At 40.2% G+C, this 26,056-nt stretch overlaps 1 protein-coding gene across 1 annotated transcript in view; it reads left to right on the top strand.

Annotated features, from left to right (window-relative positions):
• Nucleotides 1-574: 574 nt before the first annotated feature.
• The window catches only part of LOC306866880 (polypeptide N-acetylgalactosaminyltransferase 18-like), a 58,964-nt gene continuing 33,482 nt past the window's right edge, over nt 575-26,056 (top strand). Inside the window, exon 1 of the mRNA XM_079412298.1 lies at nt 575-1,027. Coding sequence (XP_079268424.1) covers nt 787-1,027 — 241 coding nt within the window. The 5' untranslated portion in view covers nt 575-786. The remainder of the gene's footprint in view (nt 1,028-26,056) is intronic.

The following is a 26,056-nucleotide window of genomic DNA, read 5'->3' as shown; positions in this document are numbered from 1 at the left end:
TAATTGCAAATTTGCTATGAAAATTAGTTGTGGAAAACTTAGTACAGTATTGGGTAAAGTAATTAGTTTATATTACTATAGTTGTTATATTACCACAGCAACAATAGAATTACCACAACAGATTAATTCAAGTAGCCTACTTTTCTATTGGCTATGGTTCAAAAACACTATAGTATAAATTACTGTACTATTTTTTCATGTGGGCTGAAAGAACCTAGAACCTTTTTTTTCGAAGCTGCTGTATATAAAAAAACTGATAGCTAAAGTTTAGGCGTTCATTACTGTCTCTCAATTTAATTAGTTTTTTTTAGCACCCCCTCTGAACTGTTAAGCCCCCCCTTAGCACCCCCAACAAAAAGAAATCCTGGAGCGCCACTGACCTAGCCAGATTAAGCAATTACATATTAGCATAACATCAATACATTTCTAAATTTGACCAACGTACAGTAAACTAATTGGTATTCCCCACTTGATATACAATGTAAACCAGATGGCCTAAACCATTACTGCTGCTGAACTTCATTGGCTGTCAGCAGCAGCGCGTGTCCTACTGGCTCTGACGCCGTGCGCGCGTGCTGCCGAGCTGTAAACCCGCTGTCAAACAAGCGCGAGAGAGAGCCGCACAGATCCGAACAGCTGCAGCTCCCTGTCACATAAGATGTGCCGGAGAACCGAAATGTTATACGGAAGATCATTCCGCCCAGCTGTATGAGAGCAGAACCGCCGCCAAACGCGTAGAGGATTTGTGGCTGTTTCTGCGCGCGCTGCGCACGTGGGGATGTTGCGATGGCATGCACGAGGAGAACCAAAACTTTGGTGTCCACGTGCGTGATTTTAAGCGGCATGACCAATATTTTGTGTCTGCTCTACGTCGGATGGATCACCAATTATGTGTCTAATAACAGAAACGTCAAAGTTGCTGGGAGGACGCACGAGAAAAAGTTTGACGATGACAGCAGAGGAGAAACGCTGAGGATTATAGAGAGACTGGACAGGCTGGAGAGTGTTGTGAACCAGCACATCCAAGGTAACGATGTTTTGACAGGACAACATGATTTATAATAACTGCATGTTTTCTTTTTACAGTTGCTGTATATCACAGTCCCACTTGCAGCAGATATGAAGATCAATGCTGGTTTAAACGGGCTATGCACTTCAGATGCTGATGTTAATGAGCCTCTTTTATGCCTCTGTTTTTTATATGTAGATACATAGAGATGAATTGGAGACCGATCATAATGTTATAGCACCTCTATCTGGACTGTATTCAGCTCCCAGCAGATTTCTGTATTCAGCTGGTGCAGTGTAAACTCAGGTTTACTGCTGCTAGAGAGGGGGCATAAATTTAGCACTTGGCAAAGTCCTCGCGTAAACATCAGTCCCGCGGCTGGTGCCATCATGTTGCTTTGGTGGACTCAGACAGGACAGCTGGGAGTGATGATAACCTGCAAGAGTTTAAACATGATTAATCATCATTAGTGTACTGTTGATGTCGATCTAATTCGGTATTGTTAAAAAATATGGCCTTGGAATGATATAAGGGGTGCTGTCTTTAAAATAACCCCCCATTTATGCCCTAACAGGCTTTGTGTGAGGAATTGTATTTCTGTAAAGTGTTAATGCATGCATTAATCTTGTTGAGAAGCATTTGCCTGGATTTATGGGATATGTTGGCCTGTACCATAAGTACAGCTCCTGTGCCGAGCTCAAGGTCTTAAAGCTTGCTTCTCGCTCAATGCAGTCGTAGCGAAGCCATAAATGTCAATCAAAATATACCCAGTACACCTACACAATGAGGCACTTAAGTGATTGAGTGTATCATGCTATTTTATACTGTTTCAAAATAAAGATACCACATAATGATGCCTTCCTCGCTTGTCTTAAAATATTTTATTTCATTTTAAAATACCATACATTGAAAACCACAGCTATTTGTGCTGTAAAAAAGTGTAAACACTGGCTTTTTAATGCTGTTAAAATATTTGTTTGAGCCTTCTGAATGCTCTGACAACAGCAGCTTTGGCTCAGCCAATATTATGAGTTTGGGCCGGTGCTATCTGTTTGGCCAGCCAATGGAAGACAGAAGGAATGTTCTGTTGTTTTTGCATTTCAGTTTGAAGACTCATCATGTTATTGCCCAACATAATATTCAAAAACAAGTATTGAGTTTCTGAGAGAAAATTACGAGGAATTTTTCAGCCGTTTCGTATTAACAGAAACTGTAATTACTGTAATGTAAACTGTAATGAGTATTGATATTTAAAATTAACCACAATTAATTTTGTGATTCCAATAAAAACAATGTGATTAAGGGGAAAAAAAAAAATATTTTATTTAGATTTGTGTCAAATTATTTTAGACTATACTGCTCTGGTTTCACAAACGGGTTCGTGTGTTGAAGAAAATCTAATAATTAAAAAATGTAAAATTAAAATACATAAATGATCTTAAAATAAAAACAATCAAAACAAAACACTTAAAGATAGAATATTTTATTTGTCTATTTGCATGTCATGGAACCATTTGCAATTAACTTAAATCTCAAGTAAGTGTTTTAGGTTAAAGAGGTTCATCTGACAAAAATGTTTGGAAATGCCTTTGGGAAGTGAAACTAGTACACATTTAATATATGTATTCTAAACCCCAATTCACATTTAAACTGCTCCTCTGTACTTTCAGAGCGCAAGCCAAAGACAAGTCTCAGTGAAATAAATAATCAAGGCGCCTCAGATTTGTTTGCAGTCTCCTCCAGTTTTACGTTAACTGAGTCAGTGGCTGCTGTCGGAGAGTCTCATTTCTCCAAAATCCATTAAAAGTGAAGAGTCCGGTTTTCACGCCCATATGAACTGTCTGATTGCATTGTCATTGACTGAGACTGGACCTCCAGTTTTGCGTTAGCACAAGCAACAGTGTTGATGTGCTGTCTTACAGAAAGAAAGAATTGAAGCCAATTCTTCTCCTGTAACCCAGTTTCAATTAGCAAATGTGAACTTTGGTTAGTAGAAGGTCACTGTGGAAATGCCACGTTTACTGTGCTTTGCTTGTGATGGCCAGGGAAATGAGTTCTGGTGTTGTGCCATTTGAAATGCGTAGTTTAAGATGCTGGAGATTTAGGGAGAAAGCAAGAAAAACAGGTCTGCAGAACGTTTTTGTAGTATATATTAGTATCTAATATAAAATTAGGTTTGAAATTAAGTTAGGAGAACTTTCCTTCTTTAAAGGGATAGTTCACCCAAAATGAAAATTTTGCCATCTCACCCTCATGTCATTTCAGACCCTTATAAGTTATTTTCTTCCATAGAAAAAACAGTCTGCTCTTTTCTTCCCTATTGTAAAATATATCCAACTGAAACAGCTCATCGAACAAGAACAAATGTAGTTGGACTTGATTTTGTCCATCAGGAATTATTTGGAGTGTTGCATATGAATGTGCACGAATAAATCATTAATTATAATCTTTGCAATATTCCATAAATAAAAATTGTCAGTTTTGATTTCATGGTAACTTTAATAAGGCACCCAAGAGTGTCAGCTAAAAAGTACACTGTAGCTTGCTTATCATTTTAAAAAGTACTCTGAAGACTAAACTCTTTGAGGTTTTGCCATTGCATTCCTGTGGCATCCAGCAATTTACACTCCAGGCCAATAGATGGTGGTAATGTGCTCTAATTCTTCTTCTGCATTTCAGTAGTGGTTGACAGTGTAAAATGTGCCTATTGGACCTCCAATGTATTGGAATCACCCAAATGGATATTAATTAAATTGTCTCCTATAAGAGTAAATAGTGAAGTTTCATTGTTGAGTAAATTTTTTTAATCCTAGCTTAATTTGCAGATATCTTTAATTAAGCCAGTCAGTATCCAAAAAATCTCCAGGCCTAATTACCAAAGTCTTTATACTGGTGATTAGGTCTGGTGAGGCATCAAGGAAAAACATTAGTTTATGTGGGTATGCTGAAATCGCAATATGGTGGAATAAGTCTCGATTTATAAATAAAAGTGCCAAGCAGCAATTAGTATAGTCAATGTGTCACTACAACTGCTGCTTTGGTTGCAACAGAAACAGGCAGTTTCCTGAATCGTGTGCTTGAAATTATGTTTTATTAACAAGGTTCGGGAGGAGCACGATCAGATAATCAACTAATTTGGCGCAGGTGTCACTCTTTTAGCTAACCATCTTAAGTAGCACAATAAAACAAAATTTTCCGGCATCCCTCCTACATCTCTCCTCCACCCCAACTCCTCACCCCTAATCTATTTTTATCCCATATTAGGGATAGGGGGAGTTCTCTGGGTTCGGGCCATATTCTGGGCTCGGAGCCCTCCCCCAGGACAGCACGCCAAAATATGCTTATTATTTGCTATCAGGTTAGATGCAAGGGTGAACTCGTGAAATTGCATTAGTACATGGGCTCAACCTGAAATGCTTTTTAATGTTATATGGGACAGTTAATTTTATTTTATTTAAATGTGAGTGTCAGGTTTTTGAGATTTCAGTATTTCGCTATTTAAATAGATAGAGTTGGTCATGCTTGAAAAAGCTGGGTTAAGGCTAGAAGGGATACGTATGGCGCTACTGGGCATGCGCACATCAATACAGCGTAATTTTTGTCACACTGTACAACAATAATTACTATTTTTCATTATTGTAAGGGGTAGATTTAAGGTTGGGGTAGGTGTAGATGTTAATAAAACACAATCTAATGGGTGGAAAATTTATTTCATTGTTCGTTTCCGGTCGGAGCTGTATCCCTTCTAGCCACAACCAAAAAGCTGCCTGGAGGACTTTCAAATATGGCCGCCAAATGAACTAACTTCCACTTTGCTGGCCTTTGCTATGGCATTATGACAACATTGCTCTGTTTGTTTGAAGATCCCAAAAAGCCTGACAACAGCAGCATTGACTCAACCAATAGCGTGAGTTTTGGGAGGGGCTATCTGTGTGGATGACCAATAGCATGCCAGGAGAACATTTGGGGGAAACTGTTTGACAATAAAATAATGCATTTTTATTGTTTTTAAAGTGTAGTACAGATCAATTTAACACATTTTTACCACATAAAAATCTATTCCACAGATTTTCCCTAAAGTGAGTGCTTAAAATGTGGAAAAAGTCCACAGTTTCCATCTGGACCTGCTCATACATGCTTCCATGCTCTTTGAAGCCTTAGAAAGCATGTCCCCTAACTGGATTCAGTGTATAGAGAGTACAGTAGAGTCTTGTATGTACATGCTCATGGTTGATTGCTGTGCAAACAGCTGCTGAGTTTTCTGTACATCTAAAGAGAACAGCAGCGCTGTACCGAGCGAGAATTACTCACCCGTTCTCTTCCCATTTTCACACAGCTCTGCACTGGAGATCAGCAGGGTGCCTGAGTGCTATAAAAATCCTGCCTTCGTACTATTATCTTTTCTTCTCTCCGTGCCCTGTTCATAAGTTCATAAATTCATGAGTCACACTTTGGAGCCAAGTGTTACCCCGCTAATTTATTTTGGACTGTCTCATTATGGTGCGCCTGCCTGACAATTAGCGCTGGATGTATTTGTGCATGCACCCCGCAGGCATAAGTTGTTCTGTCGTACTGCCTCTGTTAAATACCACCTGAGATCGTTATCGTTATCAAAGGTGTTTTTGTCCACGGTTCTCTTATTATAGGATAGGATGCACAAGGGCTTGTTTTAACACCACGCTTCACTTGCTGATGGGAAATGAAGGAGAAACGCCAGAGGGAAGGAGTGGAGCGGGAGGAGGATACTTTATATCATGGAGGTCACAGGGCACACTGGAAAGTTGCTTCGTCAGTCTGTAATTTTTTTTCAAAATGTCTTGATTGGCTCTTTAAATGTGTTGTAGTTAATTAAAGGTGGGTAATTGCTTAGACACCCATCAGATTTTGCTAATTAAATGAGTTGTCTCAGTGGTGGCAAAGCACGCTCAGTCTAGACTTAATTAAGTCGTACCAGCAGTTTATTTACTGCAGTCTTCCTATGAAGAAACATTTTTCTTTTTTTATGATAAGCAGTAACTGCAATGTAACCTGTAAAAATAGATTTTTCAGTCAGCGCTGATAGCCTTGTGGGCAGCGCACCGACATACATTGTCGTTGCACTACAAATCCCGTACGAATCCTGACTCGAAGACCTTTCTCGAACCCGCCCCCCCTATCTCTGTCTCACTTCGCTTCCTGTCAGCTCTGATCTGTCCTATATCATATGTGGCGGGAGGAGCCAACGACAGACACAGTGGGCGTGGCGTCAAGCCTCGGAGAGGTTTTTATTAAACAAAATACAGGGAAAATAAAGTGTCCAAAGGGGGAAAAGTGTCCAAAATAAACGGGGATCTGGTGTCCTCGTCGTGCTGCGGGGCTGTGCAGGAGGGCAGTGTTCAGGAGGGAAGGGTCCAGGTAAGGGGCGGAGTCCGGCGGCCGCACGCGCTCCCGTCTGGAGGTCCCGGGGCGCGGGTGGCGGCGGCTTCTGTGGCGGCTTCGTCCATCTCCTTCATCCCCGGGTGCTCGACGGGATTCCACGGCCCGGCGTCCTTGCCCGACGGCCGTATCGCGGGTGCAGTGTCGGCCGGACTGCGGGTCCGGCCGCTCGCGTCTCTGGCGGCGGCAGGTAGTTCCCTCTACGCTCCCTTTCCTGGACCCACGAGGACACCAGCGTGCATGCACGGGGAAGAGACCGGTCTCTCGAGGAGAGGCGCGCTCGGCGTTTAAACGGCGGCGGTGATGAGGCTCTATTCACGTCAGGTGCGCCTCATCACACGCCGCCAGCCCTGGCTGTTTCAGCGCCCCTCCTCTCTCACACACCCACTCCTGTCGGGAGCCTGGTGAAGGGCGGCGAATACGGGACGGGGTGGTGATGATGGACAGGGGGGAGGCAGCCGACTCGTCACATTCCCCCCCCCAAGCGACATCCCCGTCCGAGGGTCGCCGCCCACGCAGGAGTGCTACCTTCCTCAACCAGGCTCCAGCGGTCGGAGTGGGCGGGGCAGGGATTCCTCTCCGGGCAACGCTCCCTCTCGCACCGCGCCGGAGCCGGGACAGAGAAAGCGGGTTTTAGTTGACAGCCTCAACCAACCACGGGGTAATGATGACAAATAGACAGAATGTCACTTACCCCATTGGTGGCTGGGAGGCTGTCCCCGTCCTTCCTCCGTCCCCGTACGGGCTCTACGGCTTCTTGCGAGCGAGAGGGGATGACGTCATCAGATGTTGCCCAACTGCGCTGTCTAGGCTCCGCCTGCCCGCATTCTCCACCACTGTGGCGGGAGGAGCCAACGACAGACACCGTGGGCGTGGCGTCAAGCCTCGGAGAGGTTTTTATTAAACAATATTTACAATAAAGTGTCCAAAGGGGGAAAAGTGTCCAAAATAAACAGGGATCTGGTGTCCTCGTTGTGCTGCGGGGCTCGTGAAGGAGGGCAGTGTTCAGGAGGGAAGGGTCCAGGTAAGGGGCGGAGTCCGGCGGCCGCACGCGCTCCCGTCTGGAGGTCCCGGGGCGCGGGTGACGGCGGCTTCTGTGGCGGCTTCGTCCATCTCCTTCATCCCCGGGTGCTCGACGGGATTCCACGGCCCGGCGTCCTTGCCCGACGGCCGTATCGCGGGTGCAGTGTCGGCCGGACTGCGGGTCCGGCCGCTCGCGTCTCTGGCGGCGGCAGGTAGTTCCCTCTACGCTCCCTTTCCTGGACCCACGAGGACACCAGCGTGCATGCACGGGGAAGAGACCGGTCTCTCGAGGAGAGGCGCGCTCGGCGTTTAAACGGCGGCGGTGATGAGGCTCTATTCACGTCAGGTGCGCCTCATCACACGCCGCCAGCCCTGGCTGTTTCAGCGCCCCTCCTCTCTCACACACCCACTCCTGTCGGGAGCCTGGTGAAGGGCGGCGAATACGGGACGGGGTGGTGATGATGGACAGGGGGGAGGCAGCCGACTCGTCACACATAATAAAATTGTCAAAAATAAATCTTTAAAAAATTCAAAGTTGTAAATAGGATTATTGGAGTGCAAAATTCTAACGCATTTTTATTTGTTTTCGCAGATCTGTGTGAACTGGGATCGTTTTGACAACAATGTCATCTGTACGCAAAAATTTTAAATAGCGCAAAGGAAAAACTTTTTCATTTTTAGTACATCATTGTCATGTAAACGTACCCTCCATGATATTATTGTGAACAATTCATCCGTTCCATTTGTCTATTTTTTTTTATGTTTTGACCTTGTAATTTTTTTATCAAAATGTCATAACTCGATCTTCCGGTGAAACAACGATGAATTAAACCAAATCCCACCCAACATTTTTTTTCTTTAACGTTAAGTCAATCATTATTTTCATTGGTGCTGGGCAATGATTAATCGCAATTAATCACATCCAAAATAAAAGTGTTTGTGTACATAATATATGTGTGTGTACTGTGTATATTTATTATGTATAAAAATACACATACATGCATGTATATATTTAAGGAAAATGTTATGATTATATATTAAATATATTTATATATAATATAAATTATATGAATATAAATATATACATGTAAATATATTTAAATATTTTCAAAATATATACTCTATGTGTGTGTCTTTATATATACATAATAAATATACACAGACACAGTCTCTCTCTCTCTCTCTCCTAGCGTTTATCCCGTCGTAATGCGGGGTCCGCTTTTCGGCAGATTGCTCTCCATTTCATCCGATCGAGGGCATCCTCGGGGGCGACATTGTCATGTTTCATGTCTTCCTTTATCCGATCCATCCATCGCTTCTTTGGTCTTCCACGGGGTCGCTTTCCTTCCACGTTGAGACACAGGGCCCTCTTCGCTATTGACTCTTTCCCACTCCTGACTACATGGCCATACCATCGGAGTCGCGCTTCCCTCATCTTCTCCATAATCGGTGCTACTCCCATGGTCTTTCTTACGTCTTCATTTGTTACTCGGTCCCATCTGGTCAGCCCTAGCGTCCACCTAAGCATCCGCATCTCCATTACATGAAGGGCCTGTTCGTGCCTGTTGGTCGCAGGCCAACACTCCGCTCCATATAAGGAGACTGGACGGACGACTGTCTTATAGATCTTTGCCTTGAGATGTTTGTGCATACTTTTATCGCAGAGGATGCCGGTGACTTGGCACCATTTCAACCAGGCAGCGTTGACTCGGGACCTGACATCTAGGAGGCTGTCGCCATCGGCCGAAAGGGTGGAGCCGAGGTACCTGAATTGGGTGGCCTTCTTCAGATCTATACCGTCGATACTGATGGTATCACTAGTCTGGCGGGGGGCACTTTCCATGTACTCCGTCTTACTGATGTTAAGCCGTAGGCCATTCTGGTCCAGGCGGTCTTTCCACCGTTGTGTGTGCTCTTGGAGGTTTTGCCGCTCACTATCAGCAAGGAATATATCGTCCGCGTAAAGTAGTGTCCAGGGATGTGGTGCCTGCAGATCTACAGTCGCCGCGTCCATACAAGTGATGAAGAGCAGTGGCGAAAGGGCCGATCCTTGGTGTACTCCAACGTTGATGGCGAACGGTGGTGACATCCCAGCAGGGCAGCGGACAACACTCGTAACGTTTTGATAGAGTATTTGGACCCAGTTAATATAGGCCTCGGGGACAGAGTGGGATCGGAGGGAGTCCCAGATAAGTTCGTGTGGTACACGATCGAAAGCCTTCTCTAGGTCCAGGAAGGCCATGTGGATGGGCTTGTTCTTTTCCCGGTGCTTTTCCAGCAGCAGGCGGACAGCGTGGATAGCGTCCGTGGTTCCGTGTCCCTTGACAAAGCTGCATTGATTGGGGCTGATGTTGATAATGCCACGTAGGCGGCTGTCCAGGACGCGTTCAAAGATCTTCATGGTGTGACTCAGGAGTCGGATTGGGCGGTAGTTTTTACATTCAGAGACGTCGCCCTTGCCTTTCCAAATCGGCACCGTGGTGCTGGCCGTCCAGGCCTGCGGTACCCTGTTCTCTACGATGGTCTTATTGAACACGGCAACCAGGATCACTGCTCCACGATGCCCCATCAACTTCCAGACATCAACTGGGATGTCATCTAGCCCAGTAGCTTTGCCATTCTTCATTCTCTTCACAGCCTTCATGACTTCGGCGGTAGTGACTAGAGGTACAGGTCCACAGATGGGGTCAGGGCTGTGAATCGGTGGATGTGGGAATTCCTCATTTGAGATGGTGGTGAAATACTCATTCCAACGGGCGAGTATGGCAGGAGGGTCGTGTAATACTAGCCCCTCAACACTCTTGATGTGCTTCACTTGACCAATGGCATGGGTCGATTTGTGCCGCGAGTTTGCGATGCGGTAGATGATTTTCTCCCCTTCGGGTGTGCCTAATTGCTCGTACAGATCATGGTAGTACTCAGCTTTCGCCGTAGCCACTACCCGTTTCGCAGCCGACTTGAGTGTCCGGTAGTTTTGGCGGTGGGCGTCCAGGCTTATGCAATGCCATAGCTTATATGCCAGCTTCTTGGCCTTAATTGCAGTCTGGACCTCCTCACCCCACCACCAGACTTGCTTATCAATGTATCGCTGCCCTGGCTTTGTTAAGCCGAGAATGTCAGAGGCAGCGGCCTGTATGAGGCATATGATATCGTCCCAGAACATGTCGACTGGCTGGTCGAGGTTGATGTTAAGTGATTGAAGGGCCACTTCGAGTTGTTGCTTATGTTCGGGTAGCCTCCACCACTTAAGGTGCTCAGGGCTGGTCACTCTCATTTGGGCCGATGGTATCTGATGGAATCACCTTGGAATCGAGTGCCAGCTTCAGGTCACGCCGTCGAATCATCCAGTAGTCGATCTGGGTTTTGTGGCCGCCACTGTTGTAGGTGGCCAGGTGGCAAGGTCTCTTCCTGAAGAAGGTGTTAACAACGATGAGATCACGGGCTTCGGCGCAATCCAGAATGCGACTTCCCTCGTCGTTACGTGTGACTAGTCCCTGGCCTCCATGAACTTGTTCGTATCCTTTGCGCTCTTTACCAACATGGCCATTAAGGTCTCCTCCGACCAGGACATGCTCTTCTGGGGTAACCATCTGAAGGTGCGTGCCAAGGCTCTCCCAGAACTCGTCCTTCTCCTGATCAGTGCAGCCTACTTGAGGGGTGTAGCATGAGGATGGTTGGGCCAGAAACAATCTTGACTGAGATTAGGCGATCAGAGATGTTGTCGACTTCAGATACGCTGTCTCGTAGTTGCTGGCAGACGGCCACGGCAACTCCATTTTGACTTGACTTGACACCGTGATAGATAAGCTTGTACCCTTCTCCAATATCCCTTGCCTTACTCCCTTTCCATTTGGTCTCCTGGATACATGCAATGTCGATGCGTCTGGTCTTGAGAGTGTCAGCCAATTCACGGCTACGGCCGGTGAGGGTGCCGATGTTAAGTGTGGCTAGTCGGATTCGGTGGAATCTTCTTTGGCCTGTCCCGTCTTTGAACAGGTAGCCCTAATCCATTTCCCACGCCATTCGGGCGAAGATGACGCGCGTCGCCTAGGGGGGACGCCCTAGCTTGATCGGGTGATAATTGATTTGCTGCTGCCATTGATGCGACCAAAGATACTCAGCCGATGTGTCGCATCACCTGTCACTGAGACCAGAGCCACCGTTAGCCGAGTACCCAAGGGTCCTCGTTTCCAGCCGACGCCATGTGGAGGAGGTGGTTGGCTTTTTGTCAGACACAGTACACACACATATATAAACAATATTATTATTTTGGATGTGATTAATCACGATTAATCATTTCCCAGCACTAATTTTCATGCTATGGTGGATTAGATTTTACATTTATTCATTCATCAGAGGCTTTTAGCCACAGTGATACAGCTGATATTATGTTATTATAAACAATAAATTGTTTCATATGCTAAAGATGAACTTGTTAAATGATGGCAAATGTAATCTAAATGTACAAAATAAAGAAAATAAACATGCACAATTAAATATCCAGTATTGATCAAAAAATATTTTAAGGAGAAATATATACCACTGTATTTCATTATTTTTTATCATTTTATTAGCTCTCACTTAATATTTACAGTATTTTCCACATGGAACATATTTGGAGCTGAAGCAGCCTTCGCTGTGTTTGCTCAACAGGAAAACGACTGTACACGAGAGGAGGCAATATCACAAACTGAGCATGTAAAATGCCCTTAAATCATGTTTGGGGTCAGGATTAGGGTTAATCCCCATGTGTGGGAGAAATTTGATATTTTTTCAGTGGATTCAGAACTGTTTTTTATTGCTCCTGTTTGCATGTGTCATCATGAGTTCAGCTCCTGATAAACACTTTCTTCCCCTCTGTCAGTGGGCTCCACTTAGGGTGCATCTGGCTGCACTGATTTGTCAGCCCATCTCACAGATGTCTGTCGTCCAGAGAGCAGCCCTTAATCAAGCTTGAGCTTCGGTAATCCTCAGAAATTGAAACGATTTTAGCTTTATTCCACCGACCAGTCAAACACGTAATGACGGAGGCAGTTGGGATGAATGACAGCATGATTTGTATTTTGTTTTATGATTGATTCTACTGAAATCTGACAACAGATACCAATATACATACACATAATAATGAGGTGACTTGTCTGATTTAGTCTTGTGATTTCTGTTTGATTCAGATTGATTCATTCGAAAGAATCGCCTTAGTTGAGTGATTCATTCACACATTAGATGGCACTTTGGCCAGTATGTTCGTAGTTGTGTGCCGTTAGCCATGTAAACAGTCGTCTGGTGCTGCTCCTGAATAGCGATGCAGGATACACTCACTGAGCCAATGACCCAGGGTTAAAAACAGAGTCAGTTGCCCTTGACTAACCGAGCGAGACCAGAATACTGTGTGCGGTTGAGATGTCCTTGTTTGAATGAGTGATATTCAGTAAATATTCCACAGAACCTGTAGCGCATGTTAAGTCTCTTGAGACTGCTCTGGCTATTATTTGGCAGCAAAAAAGTCAAATGAAACTACTCTAGCTAAATGATAAATATAGGAAAATAGTCATATATATACTGCTTAGTATCATTGTGCAATAATATTTGACAAACCAATTGGCCATCAGCATCAAGTATTCCAGAGTGTTGCATGAATAAATAGATTTAGCTGAACTATCTTGTGCTTTTTTAAAAAGATATTACGATATTAGCATTAGCAATGAAGATAGATAGAGTTTCTCCCAACAACCTTTTCTAATATAAGTAAAATATAATTTTACACTCAGATTGTTTCAGTATATTCTGTTCATATTCATTAACCTTTCATTAATATTCTGTTTAATTAACTTCAAAACAGCACCTTAAAATAGCTGTAGCACAGCGGCGGCTGTCATATCTGGGGTTTGAGAAGTTCCTCGCTCTCCCACTGTTGTTCTCTACTGGCCTATGCTGCAAAAGCCATAAATACAATTAAAAAATGGAATATAAAACTGTCCATTTCCTTCCATTAAAAATATGAAGGCTATAATTTTTGGTTCTGCAGCCTGTTAGTAGAGCTAGTTATTCACTGCATTTTTAATAGCAATGTTTTTAGAATACTACAAGATAAAAATTTTTGTATGAATATTATTTGAAACAGTATTATATATTATATTTAATAAAAATGATTGAGTTGTTTAAAACTTTAACGTTTAACGTGTCATTTTGGTGTATGCTTTTGGATATTATTATAGTAGCTACTTAATAAAAAGAGCAAACATTTGCAATGCTAGTAGATGAACCTAAAACCACGAAAGAGCCTTTAGATTCGTCATAGAGCAGAAAACAAACTGTGGCGACTCTCTGTCATCTGGACATCTCACACACTGACTCATGAGGGTTTCATGGAGACCGGGCCGCTGCTCGCCCAGCAGGCACACCTGAGGAACTGAATTCAAATGTTTCTCTGTGACTTTATTAACCTTTGCACTGGTTAGAGAGTGCAAGAGTATATCGCCCACAGCAGGAGCTGCATCTTAAAACTCTAATCACATATGTGCCGCTCAGCATCCTGACAATTGTGCTCAAGTTGTGAGCATCAGGACAACAATGCCTCCTGAACAGAAGCAGAAAACAGATCAGTGGAACTGTCTCTTGTTATCATGGGGCTGAAGCTGGAGAGCCATTGTGTTTGCAACAATGCTTGTATGACTGTCTTGATGCATTCGGAAAAGCTGAAGTGGCATGCGGTTTGCAAACACAAAAATAGATGTTTCCTCATGTCATGTTTGTGTATGGCTATTTCACAGCTTCAGATGTGTCTCAGTCAGATTGGGAGTGGGAACTATGTGTTTTATGAACTTAATTTGAACCCAACTATCAAACCACATCCTGCATTGAATTGTGGAGGACTTGTGACTTATTCAGTTTGATAAATTCATCTTTTTGGTTTTTGTAGGTCGGTGGATAAATGTATGAATCTAAATATAAATTGTCATGGACTAAACTCAACAAATAGAGATGTTCCTCCATATTAACTAGCAAGCTATTTCATAAAGTGGTGGGGACAAAGCCACAATAAAAGTGATGTAAATGACACGGATATGAGTTCTGGTCAGTTGTATGTGTCATATTGTGACCGGATAATTTATTATAAGCCAGTATTTGGCAGACACTTTGTAAACATGGCCTCTAGGAATTATTTTTCTGTCACATTTTGCTCTCTGATCTGGAATTTATGTAACATGTTTTTATTTAAATAAATAAGTTGCTCAACAGAGTCACAGATGGTGGAGTTTTGACTTTTTTTAGTGTGTGTAATAGGGACCTGTGCTGGGCTGTCAGCTGATAGCTCACTCTGCGCATTAGGCCACCTGTTAATGTACTGACATGACAGAGAGGGAGAGCGTGTAATTGATGTATTATTTCAGTCACACTTGAAAAAAATCAACTCACTCCATGATTCCAAGTAATCATGGGACACAATAGTGAGGAAAAATTGTAGGTACTAAAACTAAAACAAATTATTGTGCCAGTATTGATATGTGTGATATCAAATACTGATATATATGCTCGAATCAGACATAAAGCTCAATATTACAGAATAAGTAATACTGGAAATTATCTATCTATGAATATTTTGATTAAGCAAATTATGTAATTGATTTAGTTAAACATTCAATTTACAGTCCTAATAATTTTGTTCCATTCTCATTTAATCTTATAGAGTCTGTTAGACTATTTTAGAAAAATAATTTCTATCGCTTTAGTATATTTCTCTTTGTGGTTTATTTTAGCATTTGTTGGACTTTGAATGCACTTTGTCTTTTCTGCTTCCTTATTTGCAGAGAAGTGATTTCTAGAGGATCTTGACTGTGATTTTAGTGCCGTTTTGTTTTGCACAAGTGGCTGGATGAGGCCGTAATTATCATCTTTTCTCCAGGATTGGGTTTTGCATGTAGAAATTACAAGCAATGAGCTGTAACATTTGATTTATGAGGCCAAAGTAATTCATTTTGCAAGGAAATCAACAAAAGTGCTGTTCCGTAGAGACAAAAACACCCTCTTGCCTTTATACAAAGCCTGTTAATGGTTCAGACACAGATTTGAAATTTGGAGCCCACACAAAATAATGCATTATATCACCTGAGGGACATTCACTGCCATGTATCCTGCTGCTAATGGTGTTCTGGCGATTAACATGGCCGCCCGGGGCCGCCCATGCGCTCGTATGCACATAAACATTCAGTGGCATGGAGCATCCTGCTGACTTCTAGGTCACCTGCTAATGTTGTTTCTAGCACAGCCCACGGGCCTCCATGCAAACAAAAGACCATGCATTTACCAGCTTGATTTCAAAACAACTGAAAGACCTCAGTTTCTTCATGCATCTTTTTGTTGTTTGTCCTTTAATTTTGTACAGTTTTAATACGAGTCTGTGAATGTTATCAGCATGACAGGAAGTCTAACAAAATGCAGAGGAAAGAAAAAGGGCTTTTGTTGCCTTTTAAAATACTGGTGTCAAGGACAGAGGACTGCAAAACAAGATGTGTGATTGCCTCCGACACAAATATGTGATTCAGGGACAGGGATGTGAATGCAATGAAATGAATTTGATAAACTTTCAGTGCAGAGCACTCCCTACATTTTACAAAGTTTTTATTGGTGGGCACCCATGCTGAAATATTTCTTCTTCATTTTACTTTATATTATATTTTTAGAATCTTGTTTATTTCAAGGTTTATTTAAATATTTTTAGTATTGTTGGTGTTATTAATAAGTATTATTATAATTAAAAAATAATAATTATTATTATTATGATTAACTTTATGACTTTCTGGTGACTTTGAGTTTTTGAGTGACTTTCAAAAAATCCCAGTGTTATTTGCTTTGTGGTACACAAAGACATTCTCTTATGAACTTCATTTAGTCTTACATTATAAGGTTTCCAATGAAATAACCCTGAGCATTTGACAACTACAATTCTGCATAACATTCATTCCTTTAGCACTCTGCTTTAATGAGAAAGTGATTGTGGAAATACTGAAATTCGTTTGAATAATTCACTGCTCAGTGTCATGGATTAATAGCAAGGCGTATTGAAAATCGCCCAAAGAAATGCTATTTTCTTTTTGCCAATGAAAGAATAATTGTCCACGTTGAGATGTGGAATCCATTCAGAATAGCAAAGCTTCCCTACAGTGTCTTAAAGTCCTGTTAGTTATTATGATTATTCACAAGCTCTGTGAATTGGTGAGGAAATCTTGTGATAGATGATCATTTAGCTCTGTGTGGTGCACGTCATGGCCTGCATTTACCAGCAGGCTCACCAAATTATTACCAACAAAAAGTTTTAAAGTCATTTCAGCTTCAAGAACTATAGGCTGTATTCCATAAGTGTAAAACCTCTGGGACGAGAGAACATTTCATATACATACATTTACATAGTGTTAACCTAGCGGCAGTTTGCTTGTAGCTAACGTGCCAAGCTAGCATGAAGTAGATGGCGTCAGGGACTCAAATGACTCACACTGTTTCAATTACCCATAAGAACTGATAATTGTGAGACCTGCCTCCATTTCACACTCTGCAGGGTTGCATGAACTCCCAGCTGTGTGCTGTTTGGGAGCTTTCAGCTTGACTTTGAAAGGCTGTTAGCACACTCCAGTTAGAGAGGCTAATGTACCTGATACTATAAACTAGCGCTTGTCACAGACAGTGTTAAATTTCTGCAATGATATTCTATAAAGCATGAACATGTTTGGTGTTTTGGCCCACCTGATGCTGTTTTTACATATTGGCTGTTACTTTATTATCTTGAATTGGCTAGCAAGTTTGTGCTCTAGAGATGGTTAGCAAATTTGTCCAACACAGGCTCAATGGAAAAAGTGCCTGTGGCAACATTTCTGCAGAATTAAATAGTTGATTCTTGCAAGTTTCACAACTCTTTCAAAGTAAAATGTCCAGTGGGTTTATTCAAAACAGATGAATGTGGAAAATGAGTGGCACTAAAAGGTTAAAGCTCTATTATGTTTGAAAAAAACACACCACCTACAATAAACCCTACTCCAGGTGTCTGTTCTTCATACGTCGCTAACTCAGTTAGTTGAATTGAATTTTTAATGATTTTGCTTGGTCTTGGATCGTTTGGTTCTTCGAAGCTCATTCCGGAGTTGGTGTCATAGCAACAGGTCTGTAAGCTTAAACCTGCTCGGGAGAAGGCTTATTTCATTTAAACAGGATTAGAGCGCATCTTTTTAAGCAGAATTGATACTTAAAATCTGTCCCAGCCACTGCTACTTTATTATAGGTATACCCTACTGATCCAGGGACAGTAATTCAAAATAATAATAATTGAAAAATAATATATTTCTCAATTAGAATTTCTCATTTTCAGAATTTCTCATTTTAAGTCTTTATATAGTATTTGTGGTCTTGTTTTGTCAAACTATGACTGTAAATCATCATATCTGAAAGAATGGGGCTGTTTGGATTGTGATGCCTTGTTCTGTTTTAGATGTTTGTCACCGAGTTAGGCTTACTCTGGTGTACATGTATGATTCAGATGCTCAGACGTGTCTCTGTGAAGTCAGAAACCATTGCGTTACGGTTACATCAGTGGCAACTTGGAGGCATCGAGCACTTCTAACATCTGAAGCACTTCAGATTGGTGGAGATGGGATATTCATAATAACATGCCAATTGAAACTGACTTTGTTGCTGTGTAATGGTACGCGCCTCTCAAGTAGGGTACTTAGCATGCACTTGGGTGTAATGCATCCCACGGCAGATAATAAAAAATTCATTGATTATTTTTCCAAGTTTCCAAGACATTCAGGACCTTTGACTGATCTATTAATTTGTGTCGTGTAGCTTCAGTGGGCTCTTTAATGTGCCTTAAAGACGGCAACAGGAACTGTCAACTTAGATGTCTCATCTTCTGTCGCCATGGCGCCATGGCGCCAGCAGGACATTTTAACCCAGCAGATGCTTACATAACAGCTCATAATGAGAAGAGCAGCCAAAACGGCATTCATCACCAGTGAGAGGTTCACTCAGCAGCTTGGTCATTTCCACTGTTGTGAATATAGCACCTATGCTCTGTCAACCATTTTATGTGATCTGATTAGGCTTGACGTTTAGAGAGGTTTTTTTTTTCTATTCAGTTAATTAAAAGAGCAGGATGTCAGTACATTTGTCGTTAACTATTTTCACTGCCTCATTGGTGTCCATGTATGTTAATTCCAGTCTTCCGTCCATTATATTTGTAGAAGACATTTAGTGAAACTTTGATCTTCCACATGCTTGTTTGCACTGATGGGGACGGAATGCTGTGCTAAAATACTTTGAGTTTGAAAATACTGCTATAATACTCTGACAGGGTTTCTGGCTCTATTTAGTCAGCTATGCCACAGCACCACTACTGAATCTATAACTGATTCAAAACTGGTGTAAGACTCTCAAACAAATTACTTGAATTAGCCTGTTCTTTTTAGTGAATCAAAAACCTACAGCACAAAGTGTGTAGTCTGACTCCTGAACGAATGACTCTACTGCTAAAATACTTTGACAGGGTTTTCAGCTCTATTTGTTCGGCTGCACCACAGCACCAGTACTGAATCTATACCATAAAACATATAGCATGGCCAGTGTAGTCCGATTCCCGAACAATGACTCTAATGAGCCAGTTTGTTTTAGAGAATCAAAAACATGTAGCTCAACTGGTGTAGTTCGTCTCTCGAACAAATGACTCTTATGAGCCTGTTCTATTTATTGAATTAAAAACATACAGCACAAACTGTGTAGTCTGAGTCCTGAACAAATGACTCTTATGAGCTTGTTGTTTTGGTGAATCAAAACATACAGCACAGTCTGATTCCTGGAAGAATGACTAAGAGCTGGTTCTTTTTAGTGAATCAGTGTATTTCGACTTACGAATGAATGCTTCTTTTGAGCTGGTTCTTTTTTGGGAATCAGAAACATACAGCACAAACTGTGTAGTCTTGACTCCTCAACAAATGCCTCTTATGAACGTTTTCTGTTTGGTGAATCAAAAACATAGAAAGCAAATTGTGTAGTCTGATTCCCGAACAAATAACTCTTATGAACCTGTTGTTTTTAGTGAATCAAAAACATGCAGCACAAATGCATATTCTGACACCTGAAAGACTGCCTCCTGAGCTGCTTCTTTTAGTGAATTAGAAACATACATTGTAACTGGTGTAGTTCAACTTCTGAATGAATGCCTCTTGAGAGCTGGTTCTTTTTACGTGAATCAAAAACATACAGCACAAACTGTATAGTCTGAGTCCTGAAAGACTGACTCTTACGAGCTGGTTCTTTTTTGTGAATAAAAAACATACTGACTCCTGAACTAATAACACTTATGAGTCTTTTTTCTTCTTTTTTGTGAATTAAACCTCTTACAGCTAACTGTGAGATGTGATGACATTTTGTCATTAGACCAATTATTTTATTGCATTTATCCCACATTTTAATAAAAAAAAATCATCATTTAGCAATGAAATTGCATTTTTTTCTTCAAATACTTGTTTCTTAAAAGTACTAAAAGAAACCAAAATCATTAAATTCTCTACAATTGCCATCCCCACATGTATTCATGTGCAATTATTAGTGAGTGAAGCCCAATAAATGGGTTTGATCCTAAACTTTAGAATGTCTTATTCCCCTCTACATCCGTCTCCTCTGATTGATGTGTTCAACGGTGGCCTATTTCCTGCCTCTCTTGTGGTCAGACAGATGGCCGACCTGGACGGCGGATCACGTTCTGCCTCACTCTCCTCAGGACCGGCTCTGGCTTCAGGCTGAGCCAGGTCATCGAATCCAGCCTCGCTTGCTCTCTGTGTCACCATCCCTGGAGGGCTGCAAAAAACTCTCAGAGAAATTGAATAAAATATATTTCCTCACTTTGCCAGCAAGCTGTCCTTTTCCATAAGCTGCACAGAGTGTGATGGAGGGGAAGGCGAATGTGTGCAGATGGAGAGTTTAGATGGTCAGGACACATACCTTCTGTTTCTCCGTTCTGTAGCCTTGGGTTACCCTGCCTCAGGTCACAATAATGTTTAATGACGGTGGCTGGGACATTAGCCCTGTAGCCTTCATACTTTCAAGGGATTCATGTCCTAAACTCAGAAAAATAATAAATAAATAAAATAATATTTGGCTGTTATAGTCTGGCAATAATGTTCTGGGAAGACAGATATGAATATTTGGTTTTGAAAGGCTCTTTTTCGCCTCTGTTTTTCTTCTTTTTGTCTCTCTCTCTTATGTTACTGTTCAAAAGTTTAAAGTCATTTAAAGCATCATTACTCCAGTCTTCAGTGTCACATGAACCTTCAGAAATCATTTTAATATGATTTGGTGCTCAAGAAACATTTCTTATTTTAGTTAGTTCCAATAAATAAAGTAAATTATGACTGGATGATTTGTGTATGACTCTGCTATTGTATATTATATTAAGACAGCAAGTTTCTACAATGGCAACTACAAACAGTTCAACATTAGTTTAATAAACTTGATTATGTGGCAGAAGAATTGTGTATTCACAGCCTTATGTTTCAGCAAGGAAAGCATATTTCAGTGACCATTGTGTTTTCAGCATAAGAAATCAACAATTACATGTGATTCACTGTTACTCTTTGGAAAAGGCAGCAGTAATTACAAACATATTGGAAACATTTAGCTGAGCACTCTCAATAACTTCTGAGGCATGTCATTCATCTGAAATATGCGCTTAATATAATTGCTGTGAGGGGAATAAGGCCGGTCTGACCCATATCGCTGTAATTAGTCTACTTCGAAAACTGTGTAATGAAAGGGGAGAAGGTCAGATAACAAGATTTATTTGACAGCACAGGAATATGCATGTTATTGTTTTCAATTTCTATGGAGTATGTGGTTGTTTGTGTAAACAAAAATTACATATTTGATCAATGCAATAAAAAAAATCTTATTAATACATAAAGTTCATGGTCAGTCATATATTGGTCAATCAGGGCAACATGTAAACATGCAGTGTCTAATGATGATTAGATATTAAATATTAAGACTACAATATTAAGATTGCATATGGAAGAATATATCCAGGAATTATATCCAAAAGTCACCCTATGCTTTTCCACAAGTAATAGCAGGATTGATTGAGCATTTGAGAATATTGTCCAAAGCCATTCACAGCTCTGTCTGTCATGGTTACAGATGCTCTTGCTGAGTTCTGCTTGTGGAAATGGCTTTGGGCATCTGGTCATTTTGTTCTGCAATGTGAAGCTTTTCTAGCAGCTCTCAACTGGCTAGAATGTATAATGACGGCTGTTAGTGTGCAGAGAGACGATCCAGCCCTGAGATATGTGCAAAACAGTGAGAGAGAGACTTTCAAATATGTTGAAATATAAGAGCTATTTGGATTAAGGTACACTGCATTGAAAGAAAGCAATAAACTTGTGTATGATGGTGTCTGTGCCAATTATTTGCTCTGGCACAGTAAAGCGAACGAATAATGAGATTGGTCCGTGGTGCTACGGACAATAAATAGAAGCATTTCTACATTTCTCGTAAAGTGCTGTTTACATCTTTGTCCAATGGTCTAAATAGCTACATGGAATTTTTACGATGGTGGACTCACTGTATATGCAATATGTATACCTTTTTAGACAATGTGAACAAATTGTTGTTGTGTATCTGCACTCAACTCAATTAGAGCCGTGCGCTGCTGGCTAATTTAATCAAGTAGAGTATCCTGTTACCTCTTAGTCATGCACATCTTATCTTACAGCAGCAGCATCAGGCCAACAAGCTCATGACGTCAGAGTTTTAAAACAATTGTTGCATTTGAACAGAATTAGGAGCTGCTTGTGGAAAACATTATGCATCATTTATTATGGGTGTTTCTTCAACTATAGGTAACATAAACATTCTCAAAATAAATATTGATTTCATTTGTCTATAAACAAATTAAATGGACTGGAAAATAAATGGTTAATTTATATTTAATAAAACTTAAATATTCATTTCGTATGGTAAGAGTGTTATGTTATCTGTCTGTCTGTCTGTTCGTTCTAAAATGAGCATTTTATCAGGCTCCTGTGTGTAGGTTCAGTAATTTCACTTTAATGGCAATGAATAGCTGAACATAAACATAGGAGCCTGAAAAAAATGCTCATTTAAGAAAAAAATCTTAAACGGCACTTCATATATATGTTTTCACTTTTCATTTAAATTTTAAGTTTTAGTCATTTTGTTATGTGATTGTCATTTTCATAATTTAAAAAAATACTTCTCTTTAGCTTTAATTTATTTTTATTTCAGTTTTAGTCATTTTAGTACTGAACTTCAACTTACTTTATTTGTTATTTGTAAAGGCAACATTGCTAAGTATTTATGTTTTTTTTTTTATTTTGGCTTTATTTTAATGAATGAAAAATTGTTTTTAATCGTTTTAGTTGATGGTACACAGTGTCATGAATATTTCTACCACGGTGTCTTCTGAAATTAAGTACTGACGGTGACAGAAATAACATTTTTAACATACTTGGAATAAAATAGCCAACATTTTTTGCTACGGCTAATATATCTGATGAGAACAAGATAAACTTATTTGGTTCAGATGGTATCAAGCGTGTGTGGCGGCAACCAGGTGAGGAGTACAAAGACAAGTGTGTCTTGCCTACAGTCAAGCATGGTGGTGGGAGTGTCATGGTCTGGGGCTGCATGAGTGCTGCCGGCAATGGGGAGCTACAGTACATTGAGGGAACCATGAATGCCAACATGTACTGTGACATACTGAAGTCCCCTTCGGAGACTGGGCCGCAGGGCAGTATTCCAACATGATAACGACCCCAAACACACCTCCAAGACGACCACTGCCTTGCCATAGAACCTGAGGGTAAAGGTGATGGACTGGCCAAGCATGTCTCCAGACTTAAACCCTATTGAGCATCTGTGGGAGTGGAAGAGGTCTCCAGTGGCAATCTGTGAAGCTCTGGTGAACTCCATGCCCAAGAGGGTTAAGGCAGTGCTGGAAAATAATGGTGGCCACACAAAATATTGACACTTTGGGGCCAATTTGGACATTTTCACTTAGGGGTGTACTCAATTTTATGGTCAGTGGTTTAGACATTAATGGCTGTGTGTTGAGTTATTTTGAGGGGACAGCACATTTACACTGTTATACAAGCTGTACACTCACTACTTTACATTGTAGCAAAGTGTCATTTCTTCAGTGTTGTCACATGAAAAGATATAATAAAAGATTTACAAAAAATTGAGGGGTGTACTCACTTCTGTGAGATACTATATATATAGTTTGTTTGTTTTTTGAATAATTTATTTTTATATAAATCAATTTCACACAATAAATATTGTGTTGGTTTAAAAGTTTTATTTCACTCCTGATGATAGATGTCCATAATTTATGGTTGAAAATCTGGGTCTGGGACAAGATTAAAACAATAAAATCTTTACATAAAAGACATTTAAAAAATAGAGTAAATAAATAATGATGACGTATTATGACCTTTAAGTTAAAATCAGTTGGTCTAAATAAAAAGCAAGCCCAGGGACATAAGAAGAAACACCCATTGTTTTTCCAGTGATTTGTCTTGATAATGATCTTTAAATGGAAAGTATGTCTTCAGCAAGCAGAGCTCTGTTGGCCATCTGCGTTGTCTCCTCGTTCTGAATCAATTTGACAGTAAAACATTAGGTCAGCTATGTAACTCATTAGGGTCATGTGAGTGCTCTCAAATTTTGGATTTTGTTGTCGTCTCGGGTCTGTGAGTCAGAATCCTCTTCAGACAAATACACATGTGACATGCACACTCACATGAACCTTATATCTGTGGATAGAGCTTCTCCGAAATGTCAGAACGGAATGATGTTTTTGCATTCGCAGGCTGTTTACATGTGTTCTTCTCAATAGTTTGGGTTACATGCTGGGTGTCTTGTTTTACATTCGCTCCATAGAGCTGGCACTGACAGGCAGACGGCATGCCACAGGCGAGGTCAGAAATGCTAGCCGTCCGCCGTGACGCAACCCTCCCGAGGCTTTCGCATTTTAAAAAGGGAAACAAATTTGTTTTGCATTGGATCCATCCTACTATATTTCTATCACAACATGAATCTTTTCTATTCGCAGCGTTTTAAAGGAATAGTTCTCCCTCATGTTGTTCCAAAACTGTGTAACTTTCTTTCTTCTGTGGAGCACTAAAGGAAAAATATTGAATAATGTATTTTCTGAAAGCTATTGTATGCCTTTGAAAGACTCGGAATATGAGCACAAGTCTTATGAACCACTGTTATGATACTTTAATGGTGCTTTTTTTTGTAATTTCAGCTCTTGACAGACACAGTCCTCATTCTTCAAAAACTTCCACAGAAGAAAGAAAGCCAGGTTTTGGTGGTAAAGAGATATTATAAATGAATTCTGTTAAATTCTGTACTTTTTAAAATAGTAAATCTGAAGCTTTGAGTTTCTTTATTTTGTTGACAACTTTTGTACTTAGAGCTTACAGGGATGTAAAAGTTATTTACTTAGAAGTGAGAACTTAATATGGTAACAATAGTGGCTGTGTAAGTATATATAGCCTACTTCAACTTTACCGAGCACACCGCTTAAGGATTTCGAACAGGCTGATGATATGAGCTTGTGCTTTTTCTGGAGTTGATTATAATTAGTTCTGTTTGGTGAGTAAAGGCCATGTAATTTCTTTGAGAAGAATAAATATTATTATTAATCTTTTTTTCATACTTCTTTGACTTAGTCTTAACTTTTTAAATAGATTTACAAATTAGTTTGATGGTTATTGCATTAAAAACATAACTGCAAGATAATTGTGTTTTTGTCACTGCAGGAGGTTGTGGTGCGAAGCTGTGAAATGTTGCTGTTGTGCGTAATTTTTGTAATGTATTATACAATTATTTTATGTACTTTATGTTGACTTATAATTTTGGTGATTAAAGCATGGCATGGGCTATGCTAGTATGTATATTTGCAATAATTATTATTTTTTATTAATCATTTGTTTGCTTTGGCTAATGCTTTTAATACTTTTTAATACATAGGAAGTATAGTTTCAAAATGGTTATTGCATTAAAATAAATACAAGATAATTATTTTAAAAAGCTGTGAATGTATTTTAAATGTTGCTATTTTGTAGAATTGTTCTTTATATATTTAATCAATATTTTCTGTATTATATATTTATTTTATATATTTTTTATTAATATTTTATTGATAAGTGCAAAGTGTTATAATAATAAGTGTTATAATACATGCTAATAATACACACACACACACACACACACACATATATATATATATATATATGCATCATTATTATTATTTATATCTTTAAAATTATTGTTATTATTAATTACATTGTTGTTATTGAATAATAACAATAATACTTTATAAATAATAATAATAGTGATAATAATAATAGATTAAATGTTTTATAATAATAATAACAACAACAATAATAATTGTTAACACTTTTTTATTATTACTTCTTGTTATTGTTATTTAACAACAACAACAATAGTAATACTAAAAATAGGCATTTAATAATAATAACAATAATAATAATAATTGTATTATTGATGTTGTTAGGTTTATTGATAAAAAAAATTTAA

This window comes from Barbus barbus (assembly GCF_936440315.1).
Source record: "Barbus barbus genome assembly, chromosome: 48".
NCBI lineage: Eukaryota > Metazoa > Chordata > Actinopteri > Cypriniformes > Cyprinidae > Barbus > Barbus barbus.
The sequence above is the reverse complement of the archived record's forward strand: the minus strand, read 5'-3'. Positions and strand labels throughout refer to the sequence as shown.